The sequence below is a fragment of the Dermochelys coriacea genome, chromosome 3, assembly GCF_009764565.3.
Source record: "Dermochelys coriacea isolate rDerCor1 chromosome 3, rDerCor1.pri.v4, whole genome shotgun sequence".
Lineage (NCBI taxonomy): Eukaryota > Metazoa > Chordata > Testudines > Dermochelyidae > Dermochelys > Dermochelys coriacea.
The window spans coordinates 37,543,881-37,561,253 of record NC_050070.1 but is presented as its reverse complement, the minus strand read 5'-3'; the positions used below and the strand labels follow the sequence as shown (position 1 = coordinate 37,561,253).

Sequence of the window (17,373 nt, the reverse complement as noted above, 5' to 3'; positions counted from 1 at the left end):
GCTGCTTACTGTGTGCTCCATAATATCTGTGAGTGTAAGGGAGAGACGTTTATGGAGGGGTGGGAGGTTGAGGCAAATTGCCTGGCATCCAATTTTGAGCAGCCAAACACCAGGGCAATTAGAAGAGCAAGCACAGCAAGGCACGCTGCACATCAGAGAGGCTTTGAAAACCAGTTTCATGACTGGCCAGGCTTTGCTGTGACAGTTGTGTGTGTTTCTCCTTGATGCAAATCCACCCTCTTTGTTGATTTTAATTCCCTGTAAGCCAGCCACCCTGCCTTCTTTGAAATAAAGTAACTATTGTTTTGAAACCATGCATTCTTTCTTTATTAATTAAAAAAAATGAAATAACGGACAAGGTAGCCCAGATGGGGTGGGGGAGGAGGGAAGGACAAGGCCACATTGTTCATTGTGGTCACACTAAAAATCAAACTGTTTGAATGACATCCTTCTGTTGCTTGGGCCATCCTCTGGAGTGGAGTGACTGGGTGCCTGGAGTTTCCCCCCACCGCCCAGTTCTTGGGCGTCTGGGTGAGGAGGCTATGGAACATGGGGAGGAGGGGAGGCAGTTATACAGTGGATGCAGCAAGAGTCTGTGCTCTTGTTGGCTTTCCTGAAGCTCCAACAGACGCTTCATCATGTCCATTTGCTCCCCTATTAGCGTCAGCATCACGTCCTGCCTACGCTCTTCATGCTCACTTAATTCTTTCCTGGCCTCTGCCACTGAATGCCTCCATGCGTTAAGCTGTGCCCTATCAGTGAGGGAGGACTGCATGAGCTCGGAAAACATGTCATCGCGAGTGTGTTTTTTCTCCTTCTAATCTGCGATAACTTCAGGGACAGGGATGATAGGGGGAGCATAGAAACATTCTATGCTCTACGATTCTCGGGGGGACTGCATGGTCAACTGTGCTGCTGAGTGCTGCTGAGTTCGCCATGCTGACCATACAGGAAATGAAATTCAAAAGTTCCTGGGGTTTTTCCTGTGTACCTGGCTAGTGCATTGGAGTTCAAAGTGCTGTCCAAAGCGGTCACAATGGAGCACTCTGGGATAGCTCTGGAGGCCAATACCATCGATTTGCATCTGCACTACCCCAAATCCGACCCAGCAAGGTCGATTTTAGCGCTACCCCCCTCGTTGGGGAGTACAGAAGTAGATTTTAAGAGCTCTTTAGGTCGACAGAACGGGGTTGGTTGTGTGGACGCAGTCATTTTTAAATCGACCTAACGCAGAAAAATTCGACCTAACCCCATAGGGTAGACCAGGCCTTAGCACAAACACTCTGTTTTCAGCCTAATGATACATTTACCCCATGTGTTTAATTACTCATGACAGGACAGGCCTACATATATATCCCCCAGTTAATAGTTTTCCCCTTTGTTTCCTCAGAGACTCTTGCTGCCTTTGCTATTGTTTCATTTCACATTAGCTTCCCCCAACAGTCTCTTTTGATTTAATTCTGTGCATTCAGGCAGGAGAATATCACACAGGTAAACTGAAATGCATATGATATTTATAAAAAATAATTAACTTAACTCTCTCATTCTCCACAATTATCCTTTAATTTTTATAGTTATCATGGTTCAAGGTAAGCTATACCAATGATCCCTCACTCTGTCTTTCCTTGGACACCCCCCCCCCTTTAGACTGGCTCTCCATAGTATAGTACCTCTGTTCACCAACACTGTCTCCTCATCAGGGCCAGCTGGGTTTTGGCCTCTCTGATAGATTTCCCTCTGAGTGATGCGGCCACAATGAAAATGCAGTGACAGCGAACAGGCTGTTCAAAGAAAAGTATTACTTAGTTGTCAGCCGAAACACAACAGAGAGGAAAAGGGGTAAACCAACAAAATGCCTGTACATGCATTATCTGACCTAAACCTTAGCTTTTCCTTGGAAGTTTAGGCATGTCCCAGTAGTTCCAGGCAGTACTGGAGCTGGATGAAACAGATTGCATCCCTTGCAGCCTGTTTCTCTATCTCAGTGTGACCCTCACTCACTGCCTAACCTTTGAGTTCACGGGAAGTCTTTTATCCATTTCAAAGTTCCTTTGTCGGTTGGTGGGACCTCTGGTTTATTCATCTCATCAGAGGGATCAGAAATAGACTTTCAGCAGTGGATTCATTTTATTGTCCATTAAATATTGGCATTGAGTCAGTCTTTCTTTGTCTTCCTGGAAAGGAATAAATCTCCTGGGCTAAGGGCATGTATACATTACAAACTTATTTGACTTAAGTTATGTTGGCATAAAACTGCTTCAGTTAGTATATTGCTTGTGTGTCTGCATACTTAACTCCTTGTGTGAGCATTGCATGTAATCATCAGGAGTCAATGCACTTGTGTCAATGTACAGTGCGATGCACCCTAGGTAGGTATCCGAGCATGCAACTCACCATCATCTGGCGTAATCTCTTTTGGGAAATGAATGGAATGGATGGGGCAGAAATAAGTTGTTGAGGGGTGACTGGGAGCCAGGGGTCAAATGACCATCATGAAACTTTCTCCATCCCATAATGCCATCCATCTCCCATAATTGTTGTGCCTTTTTCAAAAAATCGCACAAAACTGCACACCACTTCTCACTACCCACACAGCTAGGAGCCCACACAGCTCTGCACTATTATAATGAGTGTTGCAAAAACAGGATGAAAGATCCTTGGGTATTTTCACAGCCACAGAAAGAACCGCAACAGTGGGAGACATGATGATTTCCTGGAGGACAGATTTCTATGGGACACGGTGAAAACCAATTCAAGGTTGTTGGTGGTGTTTATGGAGCAGCTGCAGATGATGGAACACCATTTCTGGGTCCAAGAAACAAGCACTGACTGGTGGGATTGCCTCATAATGCAGTTTTGGGACAACAAGCAGTGGATGCAGAACTTCTGGGTGTGAAAGACCACTTTTCTGGATCTGTGTGCCAAGTTCATCGCAGCCCTCCAGCTCAGGGACACCAGAATGAGAGCTGCACTGACTGTGGAGAAGCACACTATGGAAGCTTGCAATGCCAGAATGTTACCATTCGATGGGAAATAATTTTGAAGTTGGAAAATCCACAGTAAGCATGCGAGTATGCAGGGCCATTAATTGACTCCTGATACACAGGACTGTGACTCTCGTAATGTGCAGAACATAGTGGAGCATGTGCAGAGTGGGGTTCCTGAACTGCGATAGGGCAATGGTTGGTACACATAGCCCTAATTTGGCACCAGACCACCTTGCCACAGAGTACATCATGGTAATGCAAGTGTTGGTGAATCACCGAGGATGCTTCACCAACATAAGTGTGGGCTGGTCAGGGAAGTTGCATGATGCTTGCATCTTAAAGAACATGGGACGGTTCAGAAAGCAATAAGCAGGAACATTTTTTCCCGACAAGTGGACTACCATTGGCTATGTTGACATGCCAGTAGTGATCCTGCATGACCCCAGCTATACCTTGCTCCCGTGGCTCATGAATCCGTACACCAGCCACCTTCACAGCACTAGGGAAACATCCACTTACTGGCTCAGCAGGTGAAGAATATGGTAGAATATGCTTTTGGTAGATTAAAGGGATGCTGGCATTGTTTACTCACAAGATTGGATCTCTGGGAGAAAAATATCCCAATGGTTACAGCTGTCTGTGGTGTTCAGCATAATGTCTGTGAGACAAAGAGAAAAAAGTTGCCACTGGGGTGAAGGGGGCAGGTGGAACAGCTGTCTGCTGAGTTCAAACAGCCAGACACTAGGGCTATTAGAAGAACTCGACTGAGCTATGTGGCTGAGGGAGGCCTTGAAATAATCCTTTAACTGTCAGACATTGGTGTGGTGGACTGTGCTCTACCTGGCCTTGAAGTTTTGGGGGCTGTTAGGAACCGTGTGGTGATTGATGTACATTTATGAATATAACACTGTCTCTTAATACAGCTGTTAATTTTGTGCTTCTTGTATATTTATAATTATTACACCATCTATGTCACTGATCCTATGAGTTCTGTCACCGTGTACAATAACAAGTAGTGAGTGCTGTCAGTTGCACTAAGCATTCTGCAGCATATGTTGTAAAACAATAAAGATGAATTATTTACCATAAAGATATTTTTATGGCATACCAAAGTCAGTGTAAGAAACAACATGCAATTCATTAAAAACACATACAGTGAAAACTTCTGAAATAAATTAATGGAATAGAACTTAACAAGGTGAAAGAACTTTCATGTCCATTTCAGTTCCTTTTGGCTACACATACAGCAAGCCTGGTTTTCTCAGGTCAGTGTATGTGAAGCTATGATCATCCTTACTGTCCCCCAGGGTGGAGTGCTAGGGTTATGGATGCAGCCCCTGAAGTCACATGGAATGTTTTGGGTGGAGGGAAGTGCTAAAATAGAGTTCTTCATTGACTGCAAAGGAAGACGAGCCTGTGATTGTTGAAGTGTAGGTCAACTAGAATCTGCAGTATCTGTGTTTGCTGCTGAAGAAGCCAAATTATGTCCTGATGCATCTCTCTCTCCTTTTCCTGCTGGGACTCTTGGGCCTTCTGTCTGGTCTTTCCTTCTCCATACTGTCTGAAATATTCACTTTCCTGGCCCTCTGTTCACAGTCCAATGAAGCACTGGCTTTCAGAATCTCACAGAACATATCCTCACATCTGCTCATCTTTCTCCTCTTTATCATGGTCGGGTGTTCCGCAGATGGGGAGGGGATGGCCCATCAAGGCTGTAACAGCAACAGTTACAGATAAAATACCCAGAGGTATCATTGTCTGTATATTCACCACTGAAAGTGAAAGTTAAGTTTCAGAACTCCCTTCCCTTGCTCCCCGAAAGTTTTAATCAAGACATGCTCATGGACATTTCAGTCCTGTAGAGAGCCTATGTACAGCACTACTCTCCAGTCCCAGCCATGGTGAGTATTGTCCAGCAGGGGTGAGGGGAATGAGGAGAGAATTGTTTGGTTGCATGAAACAATAAAATTTTGTCCCCTAAGTCCATGGGTACGAGTGCAGGGCAACGTCACTGAGCACTGGCACTATTTTTCACTGGCACTGGTGATTTTAGCTGGTATCTCACTTCTGAGGGTAACAAAGGAATAGAGCGGACAGCTGCTACTGACATCTCAAAGCTGCCTGGGCCTATCTGCAGCTAGCCTGTTTACTGAAATGGTGCCTGCTGAACTGCGGACTGGTGTGGGAAAGTGCCCTACCATGAAAGAAGGAAGAAGGGTGCCATCCCTAGAAATCTTCAGGAGAGGACTGCAGAGTACCTCCATGAAAGTTTCATTGAGATCTCTCGGGAGAATTCAAGTGCCATCCCTGTGTTACATAAACAATCAGCTCTTCTTGGCCTCCTTGGCTAATTCTATATGAAAATGAAAAGCAGATGATAGCTCTACCTCTGTTTATTGTACAACTACCTCTTCCAGTACAAATAAAGTAAAAAAAGTCAATAGCTGTGTCCTGTTAAGTTGGGTTGGGCACCATCTGTACATTTAAACATTGTAAGGGGAAATGCATTCACATGCTTACCCGTATTCTTTCCCCTGCATCAGGCTTGCCCGTGCTCAGCTGCCAGGTCACTGACTAGACAGTGGTGGAATCTTGAACACATGCTGGCTCATAGGATAACTAGATCCTCCAGCATCCTTCACCTCCTCTTTCTGCTCCTCTTCCACCTCACTTTTCACTGCATTGGTCTGTGTCTTTAGCTCCTTGGAGGAATCATGGTGCTCTTCAGGGTGCTGGTGGGGCCTCTGCCAAGCATCGCATGCAGATCATTATAAAAGTCTGCGGTTTGGCTTCATATTGACTGTTGGCTTCCCCAGCCTTGTGGTATACCTGTGATAGTTCTTTTGCTTTCTCGCAGCACTGCTGCTGATTCTTGTTGCACCTCTTCACCTGCATCCCCTGTGCAATCTGCTTGTTAATGTCTGTGTTTCCACAGCTGGTCCATAGCTGTGCTTGTGCAGCTCCTCTCCCCACAGATCCAATACCTCTTGTCTACTTCAGGCAGGAGTGCATTTAGAGTGGGGAGTTGGCATGGCTGGTTGGGCAGTTGCACACAAGGGAGAGCTGCAAGGTGTGCTCGCAAAGCTGGGCAATGAGAAAAGGAATTTCAAAAGTATGCAAGGTTTTTAAAAGGGATGGGGTGGCTTGTGGTCTCCCTGAGTCCTGGCAGTGGAGTTCACAACTGTGGCCAAAGCGGTAAGTGTCAGGCATTGTGGGACAGCTGCTGGAGGACTGTTAGAATCTATAGGTTGCACAATATCCACACTTGCACTGCATCAAACACTGTACTTCAGTCATGGCTCAATGCCGTTGGGGGAGGTGGTGTTACTGTGTTGCCATAATGGGGCACTTATGTCCATGGGAAATAAATTTAAGTATAGACACGTGCACAAACAATTCAACATAAGGCTACTTACCTCAGCCTACCTTTGTAGTGTAGACAAGGCCTAAGTTAACTCATGTTAACCACATAGCAGACATGTTATAGTAATCATATAGACAGAAATAAATATATTTATAAAAGAAATACAGCTATCTCCCCCATTCTATAAACAAATGTGCTATGCTGTGTAGTACATTAGTATTACAGAGTGTGAGAGGTTTACGCAGGCAATTGTATCTTTATCTTTGGCTGCCAAGGAAATCAAGCTAATATCTCAAGCTAAAAAGTCAATAAAATGGAGCTGCTGAAAATAAACAAAAAATCTTAGAATCTGAGCAAAGTTTTTAATTACAAGAGAATTGGAAATACAATAGTTACAGCAAATGGAAAAATCAGATATTATAAGGACAATGAAATATACAGAGAAAAAACCTGATCCCTCTGCACCTAGGAAAAAAACGATGCTGGGAAATATTCCCTTCAAATTCCAGTAGTCTTTCATTCTAGTACTTTGAATCTAAAAATAGATGAGATGTAAACCAAGGTTCTGATAAACTGTGTCCATCTGAAGAAGTGGGTTTTCTAGCCACGAGAGCTTATGCCCAAATAAACCCATTAGTCTTTAAGGTGCTACCGGACTCCTTGTTGTTTCTATTAAAAATCCTGTATTGGTGTTAATCACGGTAGGATCAACCCTGGTGTCTTAGTCAAATTCCAAGTATATTCGGCTTATCTACAATTCTCTTTGCAGTTTCAGCTGGATATGGGGTTCTTTGTTCAGTTTTGAGTAGCTGTGTCATGCTGCTGTGCTTCCAGGGTTGGAGAAGGGGTCCTTATATATAAAGTACTGTATGAACAGCACTGGGATGCTTAAAGTCAAAAATTCTGTAAATGTATGATCATTGTCTTTCTTAATGATGTTAATATGAAAATTTATGTTCATTTTCAGAAAGTGCTACTTGGCAAGCTTGGGCCTGATCCTGCAGCCCTTACTCATGTGAGTAATCCTCACTCAAATGAGTATTTCCATTGACCTCAATAGGACTGCTTGGGTGAGTAAGGACTAATTGTGTGAATAAGGGTTGCAGAATCGAATGGCTGGGAATTTAACAAATTTTTTCTTAGTTTATGAAAACTCTAGAGAAATGCTCTGTCATACAGAAAACAGCTCCTGCCCAATAAATGTATGTTATTCAATGGTGAAATGCTCTAATAACTAGTTTTTTCCAGAACACAACCTTGAGTTTCAAATATACTATTTGAAGCAATTTGGTTAAGGACAGATCATAAAATACTATTATGAAAACGCAAATGTCCATTGCTTTGAATTATAGCAGAGTAAAGGATATACTTTGTAACTATGACAGGTTTCAGAGTAGCAGCCGTGTTAGTCTGTATTCGCAAAAAGAAAAGGAGTACTTGTGGCACCTTAGAGACTAACAAATTTATTAGAGCATAAGCTTTCGTGAGCTACAGCTCACTTCATCGGATGCATTTGGTGGAAAAAACAGAGGAGAGATTTATATACACACACACAGAGAACATGAAACAATGGGTTTATCATACACACTGTAAGGAGAGTGATCACTTAAGATAAGCCATCACCAGCAGCGGGGGGGGAGGGGGAAAGGAGGAAAACCTTTCATGGTGACAAGCAAGGTACGCTAATTCCAGCAGTTAACAAGAATATCAGAGGAACAGTGGGGGGTGGGGTGGGAGGGAGAAATACCATGGGGAAATAGTTTTACTTTGTGTAATGACTCATCCATTCCCAGTCTCTATTCAAACCTAAGTTAATTGTATCCAGTTTGCAAATTAATTCCAATTCAGCAGTCTCTCGTTGGAGTCTGTTTTTGAAGCTTTTTTGTTGAAGTATAGCCACTCTTAGGTCTGTGATCGAGTGACCAGAGAGATTGAAGTGTTCTCCAACTGGTTTTTGAATGTTATAATTCTTGACGTCTGATTTGTGTCCATTCATTCTTTTACGTAGAGACTGTCCAGTTTGGCCAATGTACATGGCAGAGGGGCATTGCTGGCACATGATGGCATATATCACATTGGTAGATGCGCAGGTGAAGGAGCCTCTGATAGTGTGGCTGATGTGATTAGGCCCTATGATGGTATCCCCTGAATAGCTATGTGGACAGAGTTGGCAACAGGCTTTGTTGCAAGGATAGGTTCCTGGGTTAGTGGTTCTGTTGTGTGGTGTGTGGTTGCTGGTGAGTATTTGCTTCAGATTGGGGGGCTGTCTGTAAGCAAGGACTGGTCTGTCTCCCAAGATCTGTGAGAGTGATGGGTCGTCCTTCAGGATAGGTTGTAGATCCTTGATGATGCGTTGGAGAGGTTTTAGTTGGGGGCTGAAGGTGATGGCTAATGACGTTCTGTTGTTTTCTTTGTTGGGCCTGTCCTGTAGTAGGTGACTTCTGGGTACTCTTCTGGCTCTGTCAATCTGTTTCTTCACTTCAGCAGGTGGGTATTGTAGTTGTAGGAATGCATGATAGAGATCTTGTAGGTGTTTGTCTCTGTCTGAGGGGTTGGAGCAAATGCGGTTATATCGTAGCGCTTGGCTGTAGACAATGGATCAAGTGGTATGATCTGGATGAAAGCTAGAGGCATGTAGGTAGGAATAGTGGTCAGTCGGTTTCCGATATAGGGTGGTGTTTATGTGACCATCGCTTATTAGCACTGTAGTGTCCAGGAAGAGGATCTCTTGTGTGGACTGGTCCAGGCTGAGGTTGATGGTGGGATGGAAATTGTTGAAATCATGGTGGAACTCCTCAAGAGCTTCTTTTCCATGGGTCCAGATGATGAAGATGTCATCAATGTAGCGCAAGTAGAGTAGGGGCATTAGGGGACAAGAGCTGAGGAAGCGTTGTTCTAAGTCAGCCATAAAAATGTTGGCATACTGTGGGGCCATGTGGGTACCCATCGCAGTGCCGCTGATTTGAAGGTATACATTGTCCCCAAATGTGAAATAGTTATGGGTCAGGACAAAGTCACAAAGTTCAGTCACCAGGTTAGCCGTGACAGTATCGGGGATACTGTTCCTGACGGCTTGTAGTCCCTCTTTGTGTGGAATGTTGGTGTAGAGGGCTTCTACATCCATAGTGGCTAGGATGGTGTTTTTAGGAAGATCACCAATGGACTGTAGTTTCCTCAGGAAGTCAGTGGTGTCTCGAAGATAGCTGGGAGTGCTGGTAACGAAGGGCCTGAGGAGGGAGTCTACATAGCCAGACAATCCTGCTGTCAGGGTGCCAATGCCTGAGATGATGGGGCTTCCAGGATTTCCAGGTTTATGGATCTTGGGTATCAGATAGAATACCCCAGGTCAGGGTTCTAGGGGTGTGTCTGTGTGGATTTGTTCTTGTGCTTTTTCAGGGAGTTTCTTGAGCAAATGCTGTAGTTTCTTTTGGTAACTCTCAGTGGGATCAGAGGGTAATGGCTTGTAGAAAGTGGTGTTGGAGAGCTGCCTAGTAGCCTCTTGTTCATACTCCGACCTATTCATGATGACGACAGCACCTCCTTTGTCAGCCTTTTTGATTATGATGTCAGAGTTGTTTCTGAGGCTGTGGATGGCACTGTGTTCTGCATGGATGAGGTTATGGGGTAAGCGATGCTGCTTTTCCACAATTTCAGCTCGTGCACGTCGGCGGAAGCACTCTATGTAGAAATCCAGGCTGCTGTTTTGACCTTCAGGAGGAGTCCACCCAGAATCCTTCTTTTTGTAGTGTTGGCAGGAAGGTCTCTGAGGGTTAATATGTTGGTCAGAGGTGTGTTGGAAATATTCCTTGAGTCTGAGACGTCGAAAATAGGATTCTAGGTCACCACAGAACTGTATCATGTTCGTGGGGGTGGAGGGGCAAAAGGAGAGGCCCCGAGATAGGACAGATTCTTAGTCACCTACTACAGGACAGGCCCAACAAAGAAAACAACAGAACGCCACTAGCCATCACCTTCAGCCCCCAACTAAAACCTCTCCAACGCATCATCAAGGATCTACAACCTATCCTGAAGGACGACCCATCACTCTCACAGATCTTGGGAGACAGACCAGTCCTTGCTTACAGACAGCCCCCCAATCTGAAGCAAATACTCACCAGCAACCACACACCACACAACAGAACCACTAACCCAGGAACCTATCCTTGCAACAAAGCCCGTTGCCAACTCTGTCCACATAGCTATTCAGGGGATACCATCATAGGGCCTAATCACATCAGCCACACTATCAGAGGCTCCTTCACCTGCGCATCTACCAATGTGATATATGCCATCATGTGCCAGCAATGCCCCTCTGCCATGTACATTGGCCAAACTGGACAGTCTCTACGTAAAAGAATGAATGGACACAAATCAGACGTCAAGAATTATAACATTCAAAAACCAGTTGGAGAACACTTCAATCTCTCTGGTCACTCGATCACAGACCTAAGAGTGGCTATACTTCAACAAAAAAGCTTCAAAAACAGACTCCAACGAGAGACTGCTGAATTGGAATTAATTTGCAAACTGGATACAATTAACTTAAGCTTGAATAGAGACTGGGAATGGATGAGTCATTATACAAAGTAAAACTATTTCCCCATGGTATTTCTCCCTCCCACCCCACCCCCCACTCTTCCTCTGATATTCTTGTTAACTGCTGGAATTAGCCTACCTTGCTTGTCACCATCAAAGGTTTTCCTCCTTCCCCCCCTCCCCCCCCCCCCCCCCCCCCCCCGCTGCTGGTGATGGCTTATCTTAAGTGATCACTCTCCTTACAGTGTGTATGATAAACCCATTGTTTCATGTTCTCTGTGTGTGTGTATATAAATCTCTCCTCTGTTTTTTTCCACCAAATGCATCCGATGAAGTGAGCTGTAGCTCACGAAAGCTTATGCTCTAATAAATTTTTTAGTCTCTAAGGTGCCACAAGTACTCCTTTTCTTTTTACTTTGTAACTAAGCATGCATAGTAAATGTCCTGTTGAAAAGGAATGTTTCCGCTCAAAATGAAAAACATCCCCACAGTTTATTTGCCAGGTTGACACTTTATAGATTACAGTATCCTGTAAATTGACATATTTTTAAGTTATATTCCTCTACCAGAATATCATCCCTTTACTGGCTGATAGCAATTGGAGAAAGAAATGATATAAGTTGGCTCAAAAAGTAAAGTATGAGTTACTAAAAGTAGGAGGAAATTTATGAGAGAGGATGAGAAGCAACTCTGACTTACACACAGAGCCAGAGTTTATGTGACCCATCACTTTTTTAAGCAAGCAGTATTAATATACATCTTCCCAAATTTTGTATGCCTATCAAACCACTCTAAAATAGACTGTAATATTTAGGAATTACATAGAAAACATCAGGTGAAGTTCTTTCCAGACTTATACATTGTGAATGTTGTTATTCACTGTGAAAATTTCCTTCAGTTTATGGTCACCCTTCCATAACAAATTCAGTCAGATACACACAAATCCACTGTTGCTTTATAAATGCAAACTAAATAGTCTATTTCAGTTGTCATGCTGTGTAAAATGCAAAATAAATAAATAAACAGCATAAAGAATGAAAAGTAAATGGTCATAATTCAAGGGTTGTTAGTAAACCAGGTAAGAGAAATGATCTTTTAAGATTATTATTTTTAACCTTACAGTTCCATTTAAAGTTCCAGATATTCATGTAAATAACATGTTATTTGCTAACCTGTCTTTTTCTCACTTTACTTAAAATGATTGGATCCCTAATGATTTACCTCTATTTTGTCTTTTACTTCCTCTTTCAGGAACTTGAATTTCAGGATCTGACAGCGGTTTTACACTGTATTCACTCCTTTATAGCAGCAAAGGTGGCATCACTGGATCCAGCATTTATAGACAGCCAGAGCATTGCAAGAAAATACATGTACAGTAACTGAAATCCAATTCTGTGTTGTGATTATTGCAAATAAATTATTTTCTTAAAGAAAGTAGTTATTTCATGCCCAAATTGCAATTCTGTGTGATTTTATAAGGAGCCTATAGTTGTGCTATCAATAAAAATGCTACTAGTTTTCATATTTTGTTCATCATTGTTAAATCTCATGAGTTAACAAACATTAATTCAAACTGAGTCAGTTTGTTTTCTATAACATTAATATAAATCCTGGAATGAAAATGTTCATAGCATAATATTTCTAATGTTGTTTTGATTTTTTTCTGAGAAGTTGCATCATGGTGTAAAAATGGGGACCAAGATTTGCCAGTTGTGTGCCTGTTAGGCTCCTAATATTTGGCCTGGTCATCAAATAAGCTAAGCACACAGAAACTTCCGTAGACTTCATTATGGAAGAAAAGGGCAAGATTTTCAAAAGTATTTAAGGAAGTTAGGTGCCCAACTCTCATGGAAGGTAGTGCAATAGGCTTCTAACTTGCTTAAATGCTTTTGAAAATCCCACCCCAAGCTACTTATATAGGTGCCGAAGGGGCTGATTCTTCAAAGTGCTGAGTACTCTTACCCTGATCCAGAAAAGTACATACCCACATGCTTAAATCTCAGAATCTGAGTAGACCTAATTAAGTGACAATGTAAATTAAGCATGTTTAAGTGCTTTGATGGGTCTGGTGAAGAGTGTTAACTACTCATGTCAGGCCAGGCCTCAGCTACAGTAGTACCTTGGAAGATTTGAGCTCTAAATTTGGATTTAGGAACCTAACTTGAAGCTCTTATTTTTGAAACCTTGGCCATGGGTTCCTTTGCTGTCCATTGATAAATTCCCTCATACTCATTCTTCCACTCATTCATGTATAACACTGTGTTCCCCGCCTTTGGTTGTGCTCCTGTGTATTATGATTAGCTTCTTGAAAAACTATTTTGTTTGTGTGATACAAGGTAAGGGGTAGACGTATCTACCATAAAGATTTTCTCATTATTTTCTAAACACTGTGGGTCAAATTCTGACCTCATAAGCTTGCACGTAAATCCAGCTGACATAAGTGAGGGATGCCTGTGCTTAACAAAGGAAGAATATGGCTTTGCTTGGGATTTGTTCTAAGCTACTTCTGCACAGTGTATCCTTTCTGATGAAAACATTTGCCTAAATGCACAGTTAATGCTACCAGCTGTTTAGATTTTTTTTTTTAAGGGATTTTCATCTTACGGCCTTTCCCTTTAGAAAAATCTCAAACATTCCATGCTGCTCTAATAAAAACTACAGCTTTTCTCAAGTTGAGTTGTGAGGCAGCATCAGATACTAAACAAAACAAAACAGGAAGACAGACAGACACCTTTAAATACCATGATCGTTATAACTATTTTAAATGGACAGATAACATCAGGGGTAGCACTTGCAATTACAATGTTTGTTATTTGCACAAAGACGTATTAGAAGAGTTATGTCCTCTTGTCAACCAAGCATTAGAAGATAAATATTTATTTTTATTTATTGTAAATAAATATTTATAATCAATATGGTCTTCTATTTTTAACAAATGCCATTTTAATTTTATATTAAATATTTTTCCAAAAACATGTTAGTGTCTTTTTGAAAACATGATTTTAACCAAAGTGTTACATATAATTGTTTTAGATGTTTGAGTTTTTAACATTATACATTCACAAACTAAAAATAATTGATTTTATAGACTGATCTCAATTGTTAGTAAAAATAATTTAAAAATATACATGGAGCATGTGAGTAAGAATGATGGGATTGATTCTCTGCTCTGTTATACTTGTTTCATGAAACACATAGTTAAACACTAGCAAAAAACTTGTGCAATGGAGTGGAAAATCAGGCAAGTTACTATTGGACTGAAAATACATATTCAAGCCTCCAAGAGTTTTTAATGTTATAACATGAGTATCATATAATAAAAACCCCAGTACATGCATCTCAGTATACTCAGAATAAAAACTTAACAAAGAGTGGGCTTACCTTATTAAAATATTCACTTACTTGCCCTCTTATGAAATGTCCACCAATATGTTCCACTATTCATAAGGAGCTATGTTAAAATAAAATTATAAAGAATCTTGCAAGAAGAATGAAGCAAGGTAGCATCAAACTAACAACTATTAAATGGTAACCGAAGAGAGCAAGCAAGTAAGCATTCTTTTCCAGATCTATTCTGAATTAAGCGCTAAAACATGGCTATGAATTAACTTTATGGTGGTTTTTTAACACAGATTGGGCCAGTGGAACTCCCAAAACTTAATGATTTGCAAATTCAAGGAAGCAAAATCTAAGAAATCATCATAAAATCATAGAACTGGAAGGGACATTGAGAGTCTTCTAGTCCAGTTTCCTGCACTCCAGGCAGGACTCGATATGATCTAGAACATCCCTGACAGGTGACTGTCTACACTACTGTTAAAAACCTCCCTAGGCAATTTATTCTAGTGTTTAACCACCCTGAGAATTATGAGGTTTTTCCTAATGTTCAACCTAAACCACACTTGCTGCAATTTAATCACATTGCTTCTTGTCCTATCCTTGGAGGTTAAAAAGAACAATTTTCCTCTCCCTTCCTTTAATGACCTTTTACGTAATTGAAAACTGTTATCATATCCCCCTCAGTCTTCTCTTGTCCAGATTAAACAAACCCAGTTTTTTTAATCTTTCTTCATAGATGATGTTTTCTAGACCTTTAATCATTTTTGTTGCTTTCCTCTGGACTTTCTCCAATTTGTCCACATCTTTCTTGAAGTGTGGCGACCAGAACTGGATATGATACTCCAGTTGAGACCATATCAGCACAGGATAGAGCAGAACTACTTCTCATGTCTTGTTTACAACTTTCTTGTTTACACATCTGACAATGATTGTTGGTTTTTTCTTTTTTGTTTTTTTTGCGAGAGTGTTACATATTGATTCTTGATTCATATTTAGCTTGTGATCTACTCTGACCCCCAAATCCCTTTCTGCAGTACTTCTTCCCAGGCAGTCATTTTCCATTTCGTATGTGTGCAATTGATTGTTCCTTCCAAAGTGGAGTGCTCTGCATTTGTCCTTATTGAATTTCATCCTGTTTACTTCAGACCATTTCTCCAGTTTGTCCAGATCATTTTGAATTTTTTTCCTATCCTCCAAAGCATTTGCAATCCCTCCCAGCTTGGTATCATCCATAAAGTTAATAAGCCATTACCTAAATAGTTTATGAAGATATTGAACAGAACTGGATCTAGGACTGTTCCCTGACGGACCTCACTTCATATTCCCTTCCAGGTTTACTGTGAATCACTGATAACTACTCTGTGGTAATGGTCTTCCAACCAGTTATTGACCTGCCTTATAGTAGTTCCATCTAGGTTGTATTTCCCTAGTTTGTTTATGAGAAGGTCATACGAGACAGTATCACAAGTCTTACTAAAATCAAAATATATCACCTCCTATCCACAAGGCTTGTTACCCTGTCGACGAAAGCTATTAGGTTGGTTTGACACAATTTGTTCTTGACAAATATCCATGCTGACTGCTACTTACCACCTTATTATCTTCTATGTGTTTGCAAACTGATTGTTTAATATTTGCTCCATTATCTTTTCTGGTACTAAAGTTAAGATGACTGGTCTCTAATTCCCTGGGTTGTCCTTATTCACCTTTTTATAGATTGGCACTATATTTGCCTCTTTCCAGTCCTCTGGAATCTCTCCCAGCTGCCCTGATTTTTGGAAGATAATCACTTGTGGCTCAGATATCTGCTCAGTCAGCTCCTTGAGTATTCTAGGATGCATTTCAACCCTGGTGACTTGAAGACATAGAATTTGTCTAAGTAATTTCTAACTTGTTCTTTCCTTATTTTAGCCTCATGTCCTACCTCACTTTTCACTGGTGTTCACTATGTTAGACATCCAATCTCTACTAAACTTTTTGGTGAAAACTGAAACAAAGGAGTCATTTAGTCATTTCCACATTTTCTGTCATTGTTTCCCCCTCATTCAGTAATGGAATATTATAGAATGTTTTCTTGTTACCCTTTTTGTCTCTAGCTCATTTGATCTCCTTTTGTGCCTTGGCTTTCTAAAATTATCCCTATGTGTTTGTGCAGTTTATATTCATCCTTTGTAATTTGACCTAGTTTCCACTTTTTGTAGGACTCTTTTCATTTTTAGATCGTTGAAGATCTGGTTAAGTTAGGGTGCTCTCTTGCCATACTTCCTATCTTTTCCTATGCAGTGGGATAGTTTGCTCTTATGCCCTTAATAATGTCTCCTTTAAAAACTGGCAGCATTCTCGAACTGTTTTTCATCTTAGTCTTGCTTACCATAGGATCTTATCTACAAACTCCCTGTGTTTGTTAAAGTCTGCCTTGTTTAAATCCATTATCTTCATTGCACTGTTTTTCCTCCTTAGAATCATGAACTATGATCATTTCGTGATCATTTTCACTGAAGCTGCATTCCACTTTCAAATTCTCAACCTGTTCCTCTCTATTTGTCAAAATTGAATCTAAAACAGATTCTCCTCTGGTTGCTTTCTCCTCCATGTATTGGAATGTCTCCAATACATTCCAAGAACTTGTTGGATAAACTCTGCCCTGCTGTGTTATTTTCCCAACAGATGTCCAGATAGTTGAATTCTCCCATCACCATCACATCCTGTGCTTTGGACGATTTTGTTAGTTGTTTATAAAAAGCCTCATCCACTTCTCTTTTCTGGTTAGATGGTCTGTAGTAGACTTCTATCATGAGAACCCCCTTGTTTTTTAACCATTTATCCTTACGCAGAGACTTTCAACAAGTCTGTCTCCTATTTCCATCTCAACCTCAGTCCCAATGTATACATCTTTGATGTATAAAGCAACACCTCCTCATTTTTTTCTTTGCCTGTCCTTCCTGAGCAAACTGTACCCTTCTATACCAATATTCTAGTCATTTGTATTATCCCCCCAAGTCTTAGGGATGCCAACTATGCCATACTTGTGTTTATTAACTAGCATTTCTACTTTAATCATTTAACATTTTGACTTATTATGTGTTAGAAAAAAGCCAATTTTTCAATTTCCCTCATTTTTCTATTTTCTAGGAGCAACCAAATGGA

General features: G+C 41.2%; 1 protein-coding gene across 1 annotated transcript in view; it reads left to right on the top strand.

Moving 5' to 3' along the window:
- Positions 1 to 13,718, top strand: part of SNTG2 (syntrophin gamma 2) — a 254,057-nt gene extending 240,339 nt beyond the window's left edge. The window contains exon 17 of the mRNA XM_043510185.1: positions 12,139 to 13,718. Within this exon, the coding sequence (XP_043366120.1) occupies positions 12,139 to 12,270 (132 nt within the window). The 3' untranslated portion in view covers positions 12,271 to 13,718. The remainder of the gene's footprint in view (positions 1 to 12,138) is intronic.
- Positions 13,719 to 17,373: the final 3,655 nt, after the last annotated feature.